The following is a 22,474-nucleotide window of genomic DNA, read 5'->3' as shown; positions in this document are numbered from 1 at the left end:
CCGAGCGCACTGTTTAACACGCAATTGGGTACACGTTTCCCACCAGCGTACATTACCCCTTATACTGTATTTATTTGTAGAGTTTTATATACCGTGATTCGGTAGAGCCATCATAACGGTTTACAAAATATGCAATTAGCATGCAATCAAATGGAGTTAACATGGTAGTTGGGAACAGTAGAGTATTGTGAACAGTAAACATTTTTTCTTAGTAGTTGAATAACAGAATAGTGAGGAGAACATTTTCAATGAACTTAATGAATCAAGTGAGAGAGCAGGGAGGGGTGAAAAAGGAGGGTACATCAAGAGAGCATGAAGAGGAGGATTATGCTTGCGAGTTCTGTTGAGGGCTGGGATGATCAGGTGTCAGACAGTAAGGGGTAAGGGGTAATAGTGCGTGGAAAACACGCGGCCAACCCCCCCCCCCAAAACTAATAATGCTCATCACATGTGTACAACAAATGCATGTGATGAATCTCAGAAATTAACGCCTGCCCAAGTTCTAAGCAACCCTGAAAAGTGTACAGAAAAGCAGAAAATACTGCTTTTCTGTACACCCTCCAACTTAATATCATGGCGATATTAAATCGGAGGAACCAAAAAGTTAAAAAAAAAAAAAAATTTGCCCACCGGTCGGCGGGTTTGAAAACGACGTTCAATTTTATTTTATTTATTTATTTAAAAAGTATTTATATACCGTTTTTTAAAAAAGAAATTTTATCAAAAACGGTTCACAGATTTAAAACCAAAAATAAAATAATCAAAATAAAATGGAATTTTTAAATTAAATTTTGTCGGCGTCCATTTTCCGAACCCATGGCTGTCAGTGGATTCGAAAACCAACACCTGTAAAATTGAGCGTCTGTTGTCGGACCTGCTGACATCCATCCCTAATGCTAATAAGGAGGCGCTAGGGACGCACTATTGTCCCTAGCACCTCCTTATTAGTGCGTGGCCTCATTTAAATAAAGAATTACACACCCAGGAGAGGTGCCTGGGCGCGCGCTGGGAGAGAGGACCTCAACACAGCGCGCCGGCTCTCCCACACTTTTTATTGAATCGGCCTGCTTGAGTCTTACCAGACCAGTACAGCATGCATGAGTTTTGCCTCTCTGCCAGCAGATGGAGCCAGAGAAGATTCTGATTCGCTATCATTATCCCTCATAGGACTCAGTGAAGTCTGCAGCACCTCAGTATAACCGTGAAAAAGCGATAAAAACATATTAAAAACTTACCCCTCCTAGAAGCAGAAGAGAAACAACGTGAACCTTAATCCAACTAGGGCCTTTAACTTTAAGTGTGGAAATAGCCTCAAGAAGAAATTTATACAGCAGGTGGTCAGCTAGAAATGAGTCGGACCCTGGACTGGTCTGGTAAGTCTCAAGGAAAGAAAATTAGCAGGTAAGAAACCTAATTGTATCTTCCTTATCTCACCAGACCAGTCCAGCACGCACTGGACATACCCAAGCCATTATCACACGAGCAGGGGGAGGGGCCGGACAATCCTGCCCTCAGGATCCAGCCCCAAAAGCGGCTAACTCCCTAGCCTCTACATCGAAACGATAATGCTTGAAGGAAGGATGTAAGGACGCCCAGGTGGCTGCCCTACAAATATCCACAGGTAATGCAGATTGTGTCTCTGCCCATGACATCACCTGACTCCTCTAGGATGGGCACAAAAACCTACAGGAACCACTAATCCCTGAGGGATATATGATGAAGCAATAACCTCTTTAATCCATCTGGCAATGGTTGCTTTTGAGGCTGCCTTCCCTCGATTTCAGCCCCCAAAGAGAGCTAATGAATGATCTGACCTTCCGAACAAACTGGTCTCTTTCAACTCTCATAATAAAGAAATGCAAATTCCTATACTTCTCTACTGAATCACGCTTCTTACATGCTGGAAGCTCTACCAACTGGTTCAAGGGAATGGGGAAACCATCTTTGGCAAAAAGGAAAGGCTGTTCGAATGGATACTCCTGCGTCCAAACATCCATAGATATGGATTTTTGGATATGTAGGAAGGGGCATCCAGCTGTCCAACTTTTGATCAAAAAAATATCAAAAGATGGGGGATATTTACTTCATATAGACGAGAGAAATTTCAGGAAATTCAAACGCCATGGAATTTAAGACTACCATGTGCCCACTTAAGAGGGAAAGCATTCCAATTAGGAGCCAAGCCTTCAGACTCACCCAAATTCGATTTAAAACCGGAGAAAGAACCCAAGATTACTGGTAGTGATCGTTTAGCATCGGACAAAAGCAATAAGATGTCATCAGCAAATGATGACTTCACAGCCACATCACCAATTGGGATACCCAAAATATCACTTTAAAAATGTTCAAAGAGTCATCACTAAGGGCTCCAAGGACAGAATAAAAAGAGGCGGCGATGAAGGATACCCTTGTCTAGATCCTAGTTGCAAAGAAAAGACAAATCTTTTCACTAGATGACAAGCCTTTGGACTGGTAGAAAGAACTTGCAGGTATTCTGGTTATTCCCACTAAAGCCCATTCGCCATAGGGACCCTTTAAAAGCCTGACACTTAAGGCGGTGTTTCTTGTAGTGTTCTGTTCAGCGCAGCGGATTTCGAAAGGAAAGAACTACAGCAGCTGAAGCTCCTGCCTTCAGACCCCGACTAGCAAATACTTTCCCAATTCAAATGTAAGCCAGAAAAGTTGGACTTTTCTCGTCTGTAGAAGAGTCGTCACCACTTCCGCTGAATAGCCTGTGTTCGACACATTTTATTTACGTGTTTTTATATACCAATTTTCATAAATCATCATACCAGTTCACAACAGTTAAAATGCATAAATAATTTCATTAAAAATCTAACCTCATACAATATCTATACAATTAAAATATGTCTAAAATAAATACTTCAAATACTTCAAACAAATTACATAAAAACAACATTTCAATTAAAAATTGCATCAAATAGCATAAAACAGGTAAAATGACCAAATCTCTCCTTTCAGTAGTCAGGTCACATGACAAAAGGGAGCGGGATCCTTTAATACCACCAACCCTTGACATGGGAGATCCAGAACATGATCCAACCTCAGGGGCCCCTCCAATATGAGTCTGATGAGATCCGTGTACAACAGATGCTGGGCCAAATCTGGTGCCACCAGAATAACCTGTCCTCGATGTTCCTCTATCCCTCTGAATGACCCAAGCTATCATGGGCCGGAGGGAAACAAGGAAGTTTGTGAATCGGCCATTGGTGCGTCAGTGCTTCTGGTCCTGCTGATACAGCTTCTCTTCTTCGACTGAAGATGACAACTGCATTGGCGTTCTTTTGTGAGGCCATGAGATCCCAAGCTGGCTTCCCCCCAGCTGAGAACTATCGAGTTGCAGGCTACATCCGCTAATTCCCATTTGCCGGGATCCAGAGTGTGACGACTCAGAGTCTGCCTGAATGCTTTCCATCCCTGCGATATGCGAGACTGACAGTGCCTGACGATGTTTCCCTCCCACCCACCTGAACAGAAGCTCAGATTTGGAAAAGGTAAGTAATTAAATCTAGAAGCCAAGTAAAATTAAAAAAATGATATACTTTAAAATGTCTGTATGCACTTGAAAGCAGCCGAGAGAGGGTTAGAATATACGGCACGATACGAGGAGACAGACATCATAGGCATCTCAGAGACACGATGGAAAGAGGATAAACAATGGGACACTGTGATACCAGGGTGTAAGCTGTACTGGACTTGAGGAGTAGCCTAGTAATTACAGCAGCAGCAGCAGCAGGCGGCAAAGCAGGAAAGCCAGGGCTCCAATTCTGCTGCTGCTGCTCCTTGAACCAGGAATACATGCAGTATCCGAAGATAGAATATAAAATAAACAAATCCATTTACTGCTACAGTCCACCTGCGCACTTGCCCTGCTTGGGATAAGGATTCAGTCAAGCCCAAATGCTTCCTCAAAAACACAGAACAGCCATGCACCAAATCCCTCTTTTTCTAACTTTATCAAGACATTAAGGGCAGGGATTACTTTCTTGAAAGGAGGGCAAAGTGCTCGGCAACAGATACCAAGGAGCCCTTCCACCCACCAAGGGACGAGTCTCAACTCCCAGTAAAAAGGGAGCAGGGGGCCGTCCAGCTCGTCGCCAGCACCACTGGCTTTCAATTGCCTTCCTAAGATTGGGACAAAAGTCAGAAAAAGGGTCGTCGTCCCCCCCCCAACCCCTGCTGCTTGGCCCTGCTCTACCGGGGCAGCTCGCCCTAAGGCAGAAGCCCCTGGGAGCAACTTTCTCCTACGACTGGAAAACTGCAGAATGCGACATCTCTACCATCTGCTGAGGTGCGGCAAGCTTCACCGAGCCCTGGGAAGGGCAACGTCAGCAACTCAATCTCTCTCGCTCTGTCTGCTGGCAGGGGGGCAAAACCCACGCATGCGGGACCAGTCTGGGGAGACAATAAGGAAGCAGTGTGACCTGTGAACACACAGCTATTGCTGCTGCCACAAAAGTTATGGACTTTTCAGCCAACTGACATCGGATACTCAGCTCGGACAACGGTTTCCAAGCACACATCTAAGTCAGGAGTCAGCTCGGCCCTCTAGTAAAAATGCAGCACCCTCCACTAATCCTACAAACCCCAAACTCCACGGAAGGAGCCGTGCCGCAGCACAGGACCCAATAATTTGGTTCAATGGCATGGAAACCAATGTCTTGGCCCAACTGGCATTCCCCACTATTCAGTGCTGGGATCTGTGGCTGCACTTTCATTACCTGAAACAGGAAAACTCGGCTTTTGCAGCCAAATTACCGGAAAGGGGGCTTTCCGCTAGCAATGCGAGCAAATCTAAGCCAGAAGTCATAAAGCAAGGAGCGAGAAAGGATGCGGTGGCAGATACTTCCATGAGCTCTTACCGCCACCTAGTGGAGAAATTCTCCTCCTGCGATTTCACAAGCTGAAGGGTGCAAAGGTCAAGGGTGGTAGAGCTTATACGGCAGGCATTCATCCTTTAAGCTATTAATAACGTTCACTTAATGGGACGGCACTGAAGAAGCTGTTCTGTTCATGCAGCGATTCGGAGTTTTTATAACATACAGATTTTATTTTCTCCCAAAGATGATCGTTTCACTTTAGTTAATTTGATTGCCTGAGTTGTTATAATATGGGGGACGGGGGCAAAAATGATAAATCGGTATACCAAAAGCAAAACCTCTCTCACTATTTTAGTATTTCGTCAACAAAGAAAAAACAGATGGCACAGGAAAGTGCACTAACACAGCCAAGACAAAATTAGCATTAAAAAAAAAAAAAATAATAATAATAATAATGTTACCAGGGTCAGCCCCAAGGCTTTGGCTGCAGAGTTGGGTCTCCCGTTAGAGCAGTGGTTCTCAACCCTGTCCTGGGGACCCCCCCCAGCCAGTCGGGTTTTCAGGACATCCACAATGAATATGCATGAGAGAAAATTTGCATAACATGCAAATTTGCATAACATGCAAATTTTCTCTCATGCATATTCATTGTGGATGTCCTGAAAACCCGACTGGCTGGGGGGGCGGGGGTCCCCCAGGACAGGGTTGAGAACCACTGCGTTAGAGGGAGCCGGCAGAGCTCGAGCCCACCATGGACGGCGACACGCACCAGCACCGGGAAGGCAGCTGCCATTCTCTGCTGGTGCCCTAGCAGCACTGAGAGGTTCATCTCAAAGGAAACGTCACCTGCAGCCCTCGGGGCCAGCAAAGGAAGAGTCAGCCAGGAGGGGCATGGAGATGGGCGAGGGGTAATTCAGAGAAATCTGTACTAAGCGTGCAACATTAATGAAAACAAAAAAGCGATTGTCTGTGCAAAAAAAAAAAAAAAAAAAAAATGTTTCCCCATCCTGACTTAACCATACCGAGAAACTGTTCAGTGCTCAATCCTCTCTCACGGACGTAGATTCCTCCTGCCCCTTTACCTTTCTCTGCTCTTTTCTTGCGACGTGCTTGTCGTCGTCCTTCCAGTAGGCATCTTCCAGCTCCTGCTGCCGCTTCGCGTCGGCCACAGCTTTCGCCTCGGCCTTCCGGGCCCTGGCAGCAGCCGACTTTGTATTCTCCCCCTGGAACTTCTTGGGCATCCCTCAGGGCGGGCTGCAGGCGGAAGACAGAGATAAGCGGGACAGTGAAGACGACAAAAAAAGCCCACAGCCCCATCCACGCCAGCCGAGGAGGCCCTCGGCCCTCACCGGGCACGATCTAAGCTCGCGCAAGAGAGACGGCCTCAGAGTGGAAGGAAGGCTGCCGGAAAGAAAAAAAAAAAAAAATTGACAGCAGTGCATTCACACACACATTTCTGGGCTTTGGGGCTGCGTATTCTCCCCCCGTCACCCCCCAGGTAGGACAGAGCCAGATTCTGATCCAGCACACAGGCAGGGGTAGCTACCGTATGAAAGAATATAACGGAAAAGGTTGGAATTTGCAATGCTCTTTCACCCTGCACTTTTCCAGGGTCCTGCAGAAATACATCCTGTTCATGCTTTCCCCCCCCCTCCGTCATATATTTGAACCACATCACATTTACGCCTTGGATTTTCATGCGGCAGGTTTACCATTAGAAACAGGGGAGGAGCCTGCAAACCTACAGGAAAAAAACGGGTATAATTACCGGGAGTCCTGCTTGCATATTTCTTCATCTACAATAACAAACTCTGCCGGCTCCGAGAAGAGGGAGCCGCGAGCCTGTCTCCAGGGACGGAGCACCCTGGTGTCATGTAATAGCAGACAGGGATGTGCAAGAGTTTCCATCCGTTGCAGCAGAAGACAAGACCCAAACACCTTCCTGTCTGCCACCGCAGGAGGACAGATGCATTAAGCGCCTGCAGGCACGACCTGGTCCTCCCGATTCAGCAAAAAAAGAAAATGGACATGGAAGAGCTCAGAACGCCTCTGTATGGAACCCATGGTACGACCACACCTCGAGCACCGCGTGCAGTTCTGCTTGCTGCATCGCAACAAAAGATATAGGAGAACTAGAAACGGTGCAGAGGAAGGCAACAAAAATGAAAACAGGAGATGGAACAGCTTCCCCATGAGGAAAGGCTGCACAGGTTAGGGCTCTTTAGCCTGGAGAAGAGACGACAGCGGAGATATGAGAGAGGTCTATTAAATCACGACTGGGGGGGGGGGGGATGGGTAACGGGAAACAGTTATTTACCTTTTCCAAGAGCACTAGACTAAGGAACACTCCATGAAGCTATTAGGTAATGTTTAAAAACAAATCAGAGAAAGCATTTTTTCATGCAGCGCACAATTAAACTGTGGAATTTGTTACCAGAGGATGTGGTGAAAGCAGATAGCATGGCTGGGTTTAAAAATGGTTTAGAAAAGACCCTGGAGGAAAAGTCCATAAACCACTATAAGTCATGTAGACTTGGAAAAGCCACTGCTTATCCCTAGTTAGGAGCAAGGAGAACTGGATCTATTCTATGGGATACTATCAGGTAATGATCTAGAAAGGGGAGTGACAAGTAAAGTGATCAATGACTGCTTCAGGAACCAACAAGAGAGGGAGCTATTTTAGATCTAATTCTTAGTGGAACACAGGATTTGGTGAGAGAGGTAACGGTGGTGGGGCCACTTGGCAACAGTGATCATAACATGATCAAATTTAAACTAATAGCTGGAAGGGGGACAATAAGTAAATCTGCAGCCCTAACACTAAACTTTCAAAAAGGAAACTTTGATAAAATGAGGAAAATAGAAAAAACTGAAAGGTGCAGCTGCACAGGTTAAAAGTGTTCAACAGGCTTGGACATTGTTTAAAAATACAATCCTAGAGGCCCAGTCCGTATGTATTCCCCACATTAAGAAAGGTGGAAGGAAGGCAAAACGATTACGGTCATGGTTAAAAGCTGAGGTGAAAGAGGCTGTTTAGCCAAAAATACATCCTTCAAAAATTGGAAGAAGGATCCATCTGAAGAAAATAGGATAAAACATAAGCATTGTCAAGTTAAGTGTAAAACATTGATAAGACAGGCGAAGAAAGAATTTGAAATGAAGTTGGCCAAAGAGGCAAAAACTCATAATGAAAACTTTTTAAAATATATCCAAAGCAAGAAACCTGGGAGGCCGTCTATTGGACTGTTAGATGACTGAGGGGTTAAAGGAGCTCCTAGGGAAGATGAGGCCATTGCAGAAAGACTAAATGAATTCTTTGCTTCCGTGTTTACTAATGAGGATGCTGGGGAGATATCAGTTCCGGAGATGGTTTTCAGGGGTGATGAGTCAGATGAACTGAACCAAATCACTGTGAACCTGGAAGATGTAGTAGGCCAGATTGACAAACTGAAGAGCAGTAAATCACCTGGACCGGATGGTATGTATCCCAGGGATCTGAAGGAACTCAAAATGAAATTTCAGATCTATTAGTTAAAATTTGTAACCTATCATTAAAATCATCCATTGTACCTGAAGACCGGAGGGTGGCTAATGTAACCCCAATATTTAAAAAGGGCTCTAGGGGCGATCCAGGAAACTATAGATCAGTGAGCCTGACTTCAGTGCATGGAAAAATAGTGGAAACTATTCTAAAGATGACAGTCACAGAGCATATAGAAAGACATGATTTAATGGAACACAGTCAACATGGATTTACCCAAGGGAAGTCTTGCCTCACAAATCTGCTTCATTTTTTTGAAGGGGTTAATAAACATGTGGATAAAGGTGAACCGGTAGATGTAGTGTATTTGAATTTTCAGAAGGCGTTTGACAAAATCCCTCATGAGAGGCTTCTAAGAAAACTAAAAAAAAGTCATGGGAAAAGAGGCAATGTCTTTTCTGGATTACAAACTGGTTAAAAGACAGGAAACAGTAGGATTAAATGGTCAATTTTCTCAGTGGAAAAGGGTAAACAGTGGAGTACCTCAGGGATCTGTACTTGGGCCAGTGCTTTTTAATATATATATAAATGATCTGGAAAGGAATACGACGAGTGAGGTTATCAAATTTGCAGATGATACAAAATTATTCAGAGTAGTTAAATCACAAGCAGACTGTGATACATTACAGGAGGACCTTGCAAGACTGGAAGATTGGGCATCCAAATGGCAGATGAAATTTAATGTGGACAAGTGCAAGGTGTTGCATATAGGGAAAAAGAACCCTTGCTGTAGTTAACGGTGTTAGATTCTATCTTAGGAGTTACCACCCAGGAAAAAGATCTAGGCATCAAAGTGGATAATACTTTAAAATCGTCGGCTCAGTGTGCTGCAGCAGTCAAAAAAGCAAACAGAATGTTAGGAATTATTAGGAAGGGAATGGTTAATAAAACAGAAAATGTCATAATGCCTCTGTATCTCTCCATGGTGAGACCACACCTTGAATACTGTGTACAATTCTGGTCACAGCATCTCAAAAAAGATATAATTGCGATGGAGAAGGTACAGAGAAGGGCGACCAAAATGATAAAGGGAATGGAACAGCTCCCCATGAGGAAAGGCTGAAGAGGTTAGGGCTGTTCAGCTTGGAGAAGAGACTGCTGAGGGGGAATATGACAGAGGTCTTTTAAATAATGAGAGATCTTGAAGGAGTAGATGTGAATCGGTTATTTACACTTTTGAATAATAGAAGGACTAGGAGGCACTCCATGAAGTTAGCAAGTAGCACATTTAAGACTAATCGGGAAAATTCTCTCTCACTCAGCGCACAATTAAGTTTTGGAATTTGTTGCCAAAGGATGTGATTAGTGCAGTTAGTGTAGCTGGGTTTAGAAAAGGTTTGGATAAGTTCTTGGAGAAGAAGTCCATTACCTGCTATTAATCAAGTTGACTTAGGGAATAGCCATTGCTATTAATTGCATCAGTAGCATGGGATCTTCTTAGTGTTTGGGTATTTGCCAGGTTCTTGTGGCCTGGATTGGCCACTGTTGGAAACAGGATGCTGGGCTTGATGGACCCTTGGTCTGACCCAGCATGGCAATTTCTTATGTACAACTTTGCAGATAACACAAAATTATTGAGGGTAGTTAAAACACAGGCATATTGTGAGGCTGGGGAAACTGGGCATCTAAATGGCAGAAAATTTAATGTGGAGAAATGCATAGGGAAAAATAACCCTAATTTTAGATACACAATGATGGGTTGCACATTAGGAATAACCACCCAGGAAAAGGATCTAGGAATTCTTGTGGACAGCACACTGAATCTTCAGCTCAGTGTGTGGTGGCAGCCAAAAGAGCACACAGAACAGTAAGAATCATTTTGGAAAGGAATGGAGAATAAAACGTAGATCATTATAATACATCTGGTGCACCCGCACCTTGAGTACTGGGTGCAACTCTAGTCACCCCATCTCAAAAATGATATAGCAGAGTTACAAAAGGACAGAGAAGAACAACAAAAATGAACAAGGGGCTGGAATAGCTCCCTTATGAAGAAAGACTAAACAGATTGTGGCTCTTCAGCAATTTTAGCCACCCACCTGCCAGCCCTCAGTGCTATCACTATCATGTCAGATTGCGCCCGCGAAGCTTGGCACGCATCGGGCTCCACACTTACGACCCCATTCCATACCTGCTGCTCAGGCGGTGATCTGGGGATTTGCTACGGGCCAAGACAACGTTTAGGGCCTACCTTCCTGCCTGCCATGTCCCTGCCACTGGCTCCACAGCCTTTTATTTTGTTTTTTTTTCTTAGATACAGAGCTCCTTTGCTCTGAAGGGAAATGCAGGCAATGGAGAGCCTGATTGCCCTGGGGGGGGGGAAGGAAGATCAGACTGTTGTCCCAAAGAGGGTCCCCCCCTGCCCAGCACTGGGGAAATCAACCCTAGAAAGGTTGTTGCTCCAGGAGCCTCAACTTCCTTTACCTTCCTGCTGGATCAGATGATTCCTACCATCTGCTGAAATGCAGAGAACTACTGACGCCTTCCCTGCTTGCACTCTGCCTCCATCTGCTGGTAGGAGGGACAAATCCCACTTGTCTGGAGTGCTTGGACATGAGGAGGAGGAAAGAGCATTTAAAAGCTAAGTAAGAACGCCTAGAAGGAACTGAATAAACCATCGTTTGTCGAGAGAGATTGGACAGCAGCATGCTGCTCCATAACTTGGGCAACTGTTTCCCTGACCTTTTCTCTGAAGAGGCTGTCCCCAAAACAGGGCATAATCGGCCAACTTATGAACATCCTCATGCAAACTGCTGGCTCTCAACCTTGCCATCCAGCGTGCTACGATGGCCCCTGTGGTATCAAATTACTCATTAACAGAAGAGAGGATATTCACACCTTCTTTACAAAGTTAACCAACAGATTCTGGAAAAGATTCTGGCCATCTTTGTCTATTTTAGTGCTGACTCCTCTATCATTGACTGGTGTGGTAAAGCAGAGTTGCTTACCTGTAAAGGAAAATTAGGTTCTTACCTTTGCTAATTTTCGTTCCTGTAGTACCAAGGATCAGTCCAGACAGCTGGGTTATGCCTCCTGTCCAGCAGATGGAGTCAGAGAGAAAACTGAAAGCACCCCCTAGATATACTGGTGTGCCACCTGCGATCCCTCAGTATATGTGATATCAAAGCAGAAATAAGTAATTGACCACTTCAGACAACTTCCTCAAAAATTTCCTGTACCCCCTTGTAATTTTGTAGGCATGTAGGTACTTAAAGACTAGATCAAACAGAAACTTCCTGGACAACATAGAAGACCAGGTAGAACTAATACAACACAAATAGTGTAAAAGACAAACTGAGGAATTACAACTTACCCTTAAAAACTGGTCCGAACGTAGCGAACACAATCTGCCAAGGAAGGACCGTGGAATATGAGAAGACGAGCGGACTCCCAGAACCGTGGGCGGGCGTCTGGACTGATCCTTGGTACTACAGGAACGAAAATTAGCAAAGGTAAGAACCTAATTTTCCTTTCCCTGTACGTACCAGGATCAGTCCAGACAGCTGGGATGTACCCGAGCCGCCTGAACTGGGGTGGGACCCTGAGAGTCCCGCTCGAATCACGCTGCTCCCAAACGACTGAGCGGACGGACCACGGACATCCAACCGATAATGCCGGGAAAACTTATACCATGATTACCAAGTGGCCGCCCTGCAGATCTCTTGACTAGAGACCAATTGATGTTTTCCGCCCACGAAGTCGCCTGAGAACGCAAAGAATGAGCCGTAAGCCCATCTGGAACCGGTTTACCACAACCAATATACGTGGACGCGATAGCGCCCTTCAACCAGCGGCGATAATAGACTTGGACGCCTGAAGCCCCTTCTTGGGCCCATTCCACAAGACAAACAGGTGGTCTGACCTACTAAAGTCGTTGATAACCTCCAGATAACGCAGAAGGACCCAACGGACGTCCAAACGCCTCAGGTCTTTGCCTGGAGCCGACCGGAGCTCCTCTTCCGAGAAAGAGGGCAAATCAACCGTCTGGTTAACATGGAACGAAGAAACCACCTTAGGTAAGAAGGAGGGTACGGTCTGTAAGGAGACTCCCGACGTGGAAACATGCTAGAATGGTGCTCTGCAGGAAAGAGCTTGCAGCTCAGAAACACGACGGACCGAGGAGATGGCCACTAAGAAAACCGTCTCGAGAGGTAGGTCCGTCAAGGAAGCCATCCTGATAGGCTCAAACGTGCCGCACACAGGCCACGGAGTACCAAGCTCAAGTTCCAGGAAGGACAAGGAACACGCACCAGAGGTCGCCAATTCCGACCACCTCTCAAAACAAAACCGCACAACAGCAGGGTGACTCACAAGAGAAAACCCCTCGACCTTGCCTCTCAAGTAACCTAACGCCGCAACCTGAACTCGGAGCGAATTGTACGCCAACCCCTTCTGCAGGCCATCGTGCAGAAACGAAGGAATGTGACCCACAGACAAATGACGGGGCGCAACAGGTAGCGCAGCGCACCAAACGTGGAAATCTTCCAAAGACCTTCGCGCCTGAGGGAGAGTTGAAACAACCGCGTCTGAATAGCCCCTCTGCCTCAACTGTTTCCGCTGATAAGCCAGGCCGCCAGCCAAAAGTGATCCGCCAGATCGAAAACACCAGGCCCTGACGGAGAAGATTTGGAAGATGCCCCAGCCGTAGTGGACCGTCGACCGGCCGGTTGACGAAACCGCAAACCACGGACGGCGCGGCCATTCCAGAGGTACAAGAATCACCAGGCCTTGGTGATACTCTATGCGCCGCAACACCTTTCCGACCAGAGGCCATGGAGGAAAACACGTAAAGAAGAAACTGACGGGGCCACGGAAGCACCAACGTGTCCACTCCTTCTGACCCGTGTTCCCGCCTTCGGCCGAAGAAACGCACCGCTTTCGCATTTAGTCTGGTCGCCATCAGATCCAAGCGTGGGGTCCCCCAACGCTGGGCGATGAGGTGCATCGCCTCCGCCGACAGCTCCCATACTCCGGGATCTAGATGCCGATGACTGAGAGAATCCGCCTGCCCGTTGTCCACGCCGGCAATGTGAGTGGCCGCTATGCTCGACAAGTGCCGCCCCTGTCGATTTACTTACGCCACTGTAGTCGCATTGTCCACCAGAATCCGGACCGCTCGGTCGTGGACGATCGGGAGGAGGCGGCGTAAGGCCAGAAGCACCGCTCTGGTCTCCAGGCGATTGATGGACCAAGTGGACTGGAGCGCTGTCCACGCGCCCTGGACTGCTCGGGCCTGACAGAACGCCCCCCCCCCCAGGCCGATAGGCTGGCATCCGTCGTCACCACAATCCAAGACGGAGGCTCCAGGTCCGCACCCTGCAGGAGAAGACCGGGAGTTAGCCACCTGGAAGGACTGGAGTGGGCCGGGTCCAGCCAGGGCAGTTCCAGGCCGTAAACCTCGGACCTGAGATCCCAACGAGAAAGCAATGCGGTTTGTAACGGCCGCATTTGCGCAAAAGTCCACTGCACTAACTCCGCAGTAGACTCCAAAGGACCAATGATCTTTAAATAATCCCAAGCCGTAGGAATGGGAAGGGCAATCAGGCGCCCCACCTGAGCCATGATTGAGCATGCGTTGATGTGGGAGAAACAACCTTGCCCTTTAGGGTATTGAAGCGAGCATCCAAAAATTCCAACTGTTGGGTCGTCTCGAGTCAACTCGTTGCGAGGCTGACCACCCAACCCAACAACTGAAGTTGCCGCACCACCAAGGAACCGCCCGATTGCAAGAGTCTCGCGACTTCGTCCGGAGGAAGCAATCGTCGAGATAGGGATGCACTAGAACCCCTTGCCGACTGAGAGAGGCCGCAACCTCTACGAGAACCTTGGTGAATACCCGAGGAGCGGTCGTCAGCCCGAATGGAAGGGCACAAAATTGGCCATGACGTCCCAACACCATGAACCACAAGTACCTCAGATGCCGCTCTCGGATACCGATGTGAAGATACGCCTCGGCCAGGGCCAAGAAGCCAAAAGTCTCCCCTGTAAACGGCCGCAATAACCGACCGTAGCGTTTCCATCCGAAAATGAGGCACGCGTAAGGCCTTGATCACCCCCTTTGAGATCCAAGATCGGTCTGAAGGTGCCCTCCTTCTTGGGAACCAGAAAGTATATGGAATACCCACCTGTCTTGATGTCGTCCGGTGGGACCGGGACCACTGAAGTACAGCTTGCTGCTTCTCCGGGGGCCCGCACAGCGATGTTATGAAGAGATCCCGGAGTGAACGTGCAAAATCCAACTCGTAACCTTGCCGAGTCACGTCTTGCACTCATAGATCCGAAGTTATTTGGACCCACTCCTCCCAAAGACGGGACAGCCGATCTCCGGTTAAAGGAACGGAGGAGCGGGACTGCGCGTCTTCAATGAGCGGGCTTGCCGGCAGAAATCCTTGCGAGGCACCTCCCCGCGGAGGCCGCCTACCATGAAAGGAAGAAGACCAGGACTGGGATGTCGTGGGTTGCTGCATCTGGGGAAGAAATCACCCATACCCGTACGGAAATGCCGTTGACCCAGAAACCGAGCCCTGGTATTCCCAGAGGGCCGAAACCGATGGGGCTTGTCCTCGGGCAATTTGTAAACCTATTTATCTCCCAGGTCCTTAATAATCTGATCTAGTTCCTCACCGAATAACAACTTGCCCTTAAGAGGGGAAGGAGCCTAACCTGGCCTTGGAGGAGGCGTCTGCCGACCAACGACGGAGCCACAACAACTGCCGCACTGAAACTGTAGAGGACATAATTCTCGCTGAAGTGCGCAGCAATCATATAAAATATCCGCTGCGTATGCGACCGGCGCTTCAATACAATTTTGCCCGCTCCGCCACAGCCGGAGGGAGCTCCTGCGCGGTCAAGGCTGTTGGACCCAGCACAGGATGGCCCTCTGGACGAGACTGCTGCACGCGGCTGCTCGTACCCCCAAGGCCGCCACATCAAAAATGCGTTTCAATAAGGCCTCCAACCTAGGGTCCTGGAGATCCTGCAAGGCTATTCCCCCCGTAACCGGACTAGCCGTATGTTTGACCACAGCCGTGATCGCTGAATCCACCGCGGGCGTCTGGAACAGATCCAAATATACCGCGGGTCACGAATACAAATTATTATTATTTTTTTTTTTATTTATGGCCCTGTTCATCCGCAGGGAAGCCTCCGGTAATTCCCATTCCCTAGAAAAAATTTAGAAAACCTTGGGATGTAAAGGGAAAATCGGGGGGCCCGAAGGCTGGCCATAGCAATATCCCCCGTGGAGGTAGCAACATTGGAAGGTGGAGCAGGCAGCTCCCGCCCTTGCAGGACATGGAGGATGAGGGACTTAACTCATCCTTCCCAAATAAATGTAGCACCTGGGGGCATCCCTTCTAAGACCTCTAGGTTGTCCGCTGCATGCAACTCTGGTGCCCCCCCTGGAGGGCCCGGAGCGGCTACTGAGTCCCCCGCACTCCCGGCCCCCCCCCCTCGGGCGGGTGGCCTGCATCTCTGTAGATCCCCGCCCCCAGCGGGGTCTCCTGTCCTGGGAGTCTTCGGGGGAGACGGACCTGCTGCTTCCCCACCAGATTCTGCCTGCAGTAGAGCTTTGTGCTTTAGGAGCACACAGACAGACGAAAACGGCACCGACCTTTTTTTGTTTTTGAATTCAACTTATGTGAGCCCGGGAGAAGGGGGGGCTCCGAAATCCCGCAAATCGCCCCAAATCGGGTTGAGGTCGGGAAGGGAAGGGGGAGGAGAGGTTTCCTCCTCTGCAGCCGAGTGATCCGCCTGCCTCGTGGCCAAGATGGCCGCTGCTCACCTCCCCGAAGGAGGAGGGGCCGGAGGATGGCTGCTCGGAGCTGTGCTAAGCCGCGGCGTCGGGGGCAGAGAAGAATCGCTGCGGGCAGCGCTCGACCCCCGGGAAGGTCCCCCGCCCCCGGGAAGACAGTGGGAGCAGAGACCCTCCCGGGAGAGTCGTGCCCCCGCCCCCCCCACAGGCCGTGCAGGCCGAAGAACGCTGCATCGCGGTGGCAGAGGAGCTGCCAGAAAAGCGCGCCAAAAAAGAAGGTAAGTAAATTGTACCAGAGAACTGCGCCGGGTGACCCAGCCACCCCTTCCGACGTCCGTAGAGGCACTGGCAGGCCGGGGCTAAGCAACAAACCAGCTCACTGCCTGTCACCAACAGGCCTTAAATGGCTCAAACACTTTTTTGTCTTTTTTTTTTTTCAACTTTGCTCTCCTTCTAAACCCCCTTCAGGGCTAGGACCCTGGAAAATGGGGGGAGGGTGACCGGCCCACCGGTAAACTCTCCCCCAGCCTCATGGACACTCTAAGCCGGGGAAAATAAGAGGGCAAGCCCTCTGTGCCTGCCACGCTCTAAGCTCCTGCGCTGCCAGGGAGAGAGAGAGAGAAACAGACAGTCTAACAAGAATAACACAACAAGAGAGAGAAGAAACCACTTGATCCGGTCCTAAGTATAACTAGCGTACTATAATAATTTGTTTCCCAGTACTGACAAACTGACCAGGCCAGGACCGCAGGTTATGCCTCTCAATCTGCTGGAGTCAGAGATAATACTGAGGGATCGCAGGTGGCACACCAGTATATCTAGGGGGTGCTTTCAGTTTTCTCTCTGACTCCATCTGCTGGACAGGAGGCATAACCCAGCTGTCTGGACTGATCCTGGTACGTACAGGGAACAGGTGTTCTCGGATGTCAGCCCTCACAGATGGGCGACATCAGATGGAGCCCGGCACAGAAAACTTTTATCAAAGTTTCTAGAACTTTGACTGGCACACTGAGCATGCCCAGCCTGCTGCTATCCGTGCATCCATGCGGGGTCCCTCTTCAGTCTCATAACACAGAATTCACGAGCGAAAAAATAAAACAACTAAACGCAGGAGAACCCAACTCCGTGGCATGGTAGGCGGGTTTTCCTGAGGACTAACATCCTGCTATCCTAGGAGAACACCTGTTACAGGTAAGCAACTGCTTTCTCCTAGGATAAGCAGATGGTAGCCCTGAAGGATGGGTGAATACCAACCAAAGGCTGCTCCCGACAACGAGAATGATCAACCAGCACCGAACCAGGTGCCAACGGGCACAAAACAACTGTGGTGCTGTTGGTAAGGCTGATTCCAAACAATGGGCCTTAGGCAGGGAGATCTGGGTTTAAGCTTGGCAGAGGTTGCGAAGGACAGATTGGCTGAAGCTACTGTCTTGTCTGCCATCCTTGTCCAAGCAGTAGTGGGCACCGAATGTATGTGGAGAACTCCATGCTGCAGCCCTGCAAATTTCAGCAACGAGAACCGCCCACAAGTAGGCTACCAATGCCACCATAACCCTCACGGAATGAGCCTTAACACAGCCTCCAAGCTGAAGGCCTGCTTGCACATAGCAGGAGAGAGAATCCGCCGGCCAGTTGGACAGAGTTTGCTTGCCCACCGCAACTCCCAATCTATTCTTGTCAAAAGATATGAAGAGCTGTGTGGACTGCCCGTGGCCTGCTGTACGTTCTAAACAGAAAGCTAAGGCCCTCTTGCAGTCCAATGTGTGTAGAGCCCATTTGCCGTGGTGTGAATGGGGCCTCGGAAAAAAGGTGGGCAGAACGATAGTCTGATTAAGATGAAAAATCAGATACCACCTTAGGCAGGAATTTGAAGTGCGTACACAGAACCACCCTATCATGAAAGAACTTACAGGTCGATACAGTAAAGTGTGCTCCGTCGGAGCGCACTGTCAGCCTGCTCTGGACACGCGTTTTCCCTTACCCCTTATTCAGTAAGGGGAGGAAAACACGCGGCCCACCCGCGGCACCTAATAGCGCCCTCAACATGCAAATGCATGTTGAGGGCCCTATTAGGTATGCGTGCGGGATCCAGTAAGTAAAATGTGCAGCCAAGCCGCACATTTTACTCTAAGAAATTAGCGCCGACCCAAAGGTCGGCGCTAATTTCTTCTGGCGCCAGGAAAGTGCACAGAAAAGCAGTAAAAACTGCTTTTCTGTGCACCCTCCGACTTAATATCATAGCGATATTAAGTCGAAGGTCCCCAAAAGTAAAAAAAAAAAATAAAAAAAAATTTGAATTCGGCCCGCGGCTGTCGCCTAATTTGCATGCTGGAGCATACTGGATAGCTCGCACCGGCGAAGGGCCGGTGGGTGCGCCGGGAGAGCAGGCGTTCGTCCGCTCTCCCGTGGTTTTACAGTATCGGACTGTTAGTGTAGGGCAGATACATAACCAAGGCCTGAACTCACTAACTCTACGAGCCAAAGTGACTACCAGAGGAAGAGAACCTTCCAGGTAAGGAACTTTGGATTGCAGGAGTGCATGTGCTCGAAAGGATCTCGCATGAGCCGCGCCAACGCCACGTTGAGATCCCAGGACACAACAGGAGGCCGAGGGGGGTGGGGGCTTAATTGAAGTAGGCCCCGCATAAACTGCCCTACCAGCAACACCATGATGGTAAGCGCTAATGGCATTCAGGTGGACCCTGACCAAGATGGTTTTCAGCCCAGACTCGGAGAGGTGCCACAGATTTATTTTATTTTATTTATTTATTATTTTTATTATACCGAGTTTCATGATAAGAATCACATCAACCCGGTTTACAATTAACATGTGTGTGGAGGCAGGGAGTAACATAGTGATAAACATTTCCCAATTCAACATTAAATATAGTGTGAAACTTAAAAAATATTAAAACAATAATTAGGACGTGAGAAAGTTACAAAAAACAGGGAATAATAACTAGGACCAGAAAGGGGGAGGGAATTAAAAAAGAGAATATTTACATTTCAGCCAACTGTTTCCAAATTAATAAATATGTATAATGTTATAAGCAAAAGATGTGTTGATGGGTTGAAGTGTGGAGAATTTAATCCAGTTCTGGGAAAGCTTTTTAAAAAAGCCAAGTTTTTAGTCTTTTCCTGAAAGTATGAACGCATGGTTCTTGTCTTAAGTCCGGTGGGATAGAGTTCCAAAGGGTTGGACCTGCTGATGAGAGAGCTCTAGAACTGTAGGATTTATGTTGGAAGGTTTTAGCATGTGGAACCTGAAGTGATTCTTTGTAGTGTTCCCTGATGGGTCTGGCGGATGTGTGTTTTTTAAAAGGGATTTGTAGGTCGAGTTGAGTGTATTGGTGGATGTTCTTGTAGATCATCATGATGGTTTTATAAATAATTCTGAAGTGGATCGGTAACCAATGAAGGTCTTTGAGGATGGGAGAGATGTGTTCGATTTTCCTGGAGTTTGTAAGGATTCTGGCTGCTGTGTTCTGGACCATCTGCAGAGGCTTGGTGTAGGAAGCTGGGAGGCCTAGTAGTAGAGAATTGCAATAATCTAATTTGGAGAAGATTATTGCTTGCAGGATTGATCTAAAGTCATGTGCGTGGAAGAGAGGTTTTATTCTTTTCAGAATATGTAATTTGTGGAAGCAGTCTTTGGTAGTTCGGTTAATGAATGGTTTGAGGTTGAGACGGTTATCTAAGATGGCTCCTAGATCTCTTACATGGGTGGTTTGAAGGAGGGTTGGTGGCTTTGAAAGAGTGTTGTTTTCAGGAGCTATTAGGAGATATTCCGTTTTCGACGCATTAAGGACTAAGTTTAGGCTGTTTAGGAGGTGTTTGATTTCTAATAAGCAGCTGTCCCAATATTCCATTGATTTCGAGATTGATTCTTTTATAGGGATCACAATTTGTACGTCGTCAGCGAAGAGGAAGTGTTTCAGGCTTAATTTTGTGAGTAGTTGACAAAGTGGTAGAAGGTATATATTAAATAGAGTAGGTGAAAGCGATGAACCTTGTGGCACCCCTCTGGTGGAGGGGTGATATTGGGATTCTGAATTGTGAATTTTGACCCAATATCTTCTGTTTTCCAGGAAGGTTTTGAACCATGTTAGTGCGGTACCTGTCACCCCAATATTTGCCAGCTGTTTTAGAAGAAGGTAATGGTTGACGGTGTCGAAGGCCGCCGAGAAGTCTAGGAGGATTAGTAAAAATGCTTTGCCTTTATCGATTCCGGAGAGGAGGAAGTCTGAGAGAGAAAGAAGTAGAGTTTCTGTGCTAGCCGCTTTTCTAAAACCATATTGGTTTGGAGACAGAATGTTGTGGTCTTCCAAGTAGTTGGAAAGTTGAGTGTTCACCAATTTTTCCATTATTTTAGCTATGAATGGAAGGTTAGAAATGGGGCGGAAGTTGTTGGGATCATTTGGATTTAGAGTCGGTTTTTTTAGGAGGGGTTTAATTGAAGCTGATTTTAGTTCATCTGGGTAGATACCCTGGGTCAAGGAACGGTTTATAATTTCAGCAAGGGATTTTGATATAGTATCAGGAATGAGAAGTAGCATTTTGGAAGGAATTTGATCAAAAGGGTGTGATGAAGGTTTCATTTTCTTGAGCACTGATTGTAACTCTGAGATCGTGATGTGTTCAAATGCGTTAAGTTGGATATTTTTGTTTGGGAGATGGTATGTATTATCTTGCGAACTAGTGGTTAGTGACAACTGATTGAAGAGGTCAGAGATTTTTTTGCTGAAATGAAGAGCCAGTTCGTCTGCTTTGGTCTGAGCGAGTTCGAGAGGTATATCTGGAGTGATAGGTTTAGTGAGATTGGAAACGAAGGCGAATAGAGCTTTAGAGTCAAAGATAAGGTGATGAACCTGACGGGCGTAGTAGTCTCTTTTTGTTTTTTGTGTACTGCTTTTGTATTGGTGGAGCATGCGTTTGTAGTCTGAGAGTGAGGCCTGTGAAGGGGCTTTGCGCCATTTTCTTTCTTTCTGCCTGAGTAGTTGCTTGAGCTTTCGCAGTTCATCATTAAACCAGGGTTGTCTTTTGGATGCCTTTGAAGAGTGTTTTTTGGAGGTCAGTGGGCAAAGAGTGTTTGCTACTGATTTTGTTATTTTGGACCATGTTTGAAGAGCTGAGTTAGGTGTGGAAACATCGATGGATGGTAGTTCTAGGGCTAGATGTTTGCTGAGGATTTCGGGTTTACATGATTTTCTATAAATAAAAGTGGGTCTTGAGTCAGGCTTAACATCTGGTTGTTGTAGGGAAAAGCTGGTGGAGATTAAGGAGTGGTCTGACCATGGGACTTGTTGACAATCAGGTTGATTTGATTGAGAAATGCTACTGTTTGTGAAGAATAGGTCGAGAGTGTGTCCTGCTTTGTGAGTGGGTTTGTTGATTTGTTGTTTGAAACCCATTGCTGACATTGCGGTGAGGAAGGCTTCGCAGTTCGTTGAAAGGGGAACTTTGTCAACATGTAAGTTGAAGTCGCCCAAGATTATTGCTGGGGAGTCTAGGTTTAGGTGTAGTGTTATGGTTTCTAGAATAGGAGAGGTGTCTGACTCTAGCAGGCCTGGCGGGGCGTAGACAAGAAGGATTTGGAGATTTTCTGATTTGAATAATCCTAGTTCTAATTTGGTATTTGTGTTGATAGGATAGAGTGAGAACCTCAGGGATTTTTTGGCAGCTAGGAAGATACCCCCGCCTCTTTTTTTTTGTCTTGGGATAGAGAAGAAGTCATATATCTGTGTTGGTAGTTGGTTAATAAGTGCGATGTCAGTGGGTTTGAGCCATGTTTCTGTTATGGCGCAAAAATCCGGTGTTGAGTCCAGCAGTAAGTCGTTAAGTATTAAAGTTTTGTTGGTAAGTGATTGTGCGTTGAATAGAAAGATGGTAAATAAGGTGAGACCTAGAAACTGAGTGGTAGGGGAAATCATGATTGGGATCAGAGATTTGTAGGTGTGTGGGCGGTAGAGCATTGTCGGTTGCGTGAAGGCTTGTTATAGATACCAGGGGAATGGCTGTATGAATGCTGGTAGTGGTTGGATAAGAGTTGGATGGGTGCTGTAGTTTGCAGGTTTGGTGCTGGTTGAAAGATGTTTTAGGATGGCTGGGTGCAGGTTGAGGTTGGCTGGGTGCTGGTTAAATGCTGCTGCAGGTTGGCTGGGTGTTTACTGTAGGTTAGCTGAGTGCTGAGTGAATGCTACTGAAGGTGGCTGGGTGCTGAGTGAATGCTGCTTGAATGCTGCTGCAGGTTTGCTGGGTGCTTACTGTAGGTTGGCTGAGTGCTGAGTGAATGCTGCTGCAGGTTGGCTGAGTGCTGAGTGAATGCTGCTGCAGGTTGGC

General features: G+C 47.5%; 1 protein-coding gene across 5 annotated transcripts in view; it reads right to left on the bottom strand.

The window, feature by feature from the left end:
- CCDC124 (coiled-coil domain containing 124) overlaps positions 1-22,474 on the bottom strand; it is a 46,805-nt gene that overhangs the window by 14,659 nt on the left and 9,672 nt on the right. For all 5 annotated transcript variants that reach the window (XM_029613738.1, XM_029613737.1, XM_029613741.1 and 2 more), the window contains one exon: positions 5,924-6,095. In XM_029613738.1, the coding sequence (XP_029469598.1) occupies positions 5,924-6,082 (159 nt within the window). In that variant the 5' untranslated portion in view covers positions 6,083-6,095. The remainder of the gene's footprint in view (positions 1-5,923; positions 6,096-22,474) is intronic.

The sequence above is a fragment of the Rhinatrema bivittatum genome, chromosome 8 (genome assembly GCF_901001135.1).
Source record: "Rhinatrema bivittatum chromosome 8, aRhiBiv1.1, whole genome shotgun sequence".
NCBI classification, from domain to species: Eukaryota; Metazoa; Chordata; class Amphibia; order Gymnophiona; family Rhinatrematidae; genus Rhinatrema; species Rhinatrema bivittatum.
This window is presented reverse-complemented; position numbering and strand designations above follow the sequence as displayed.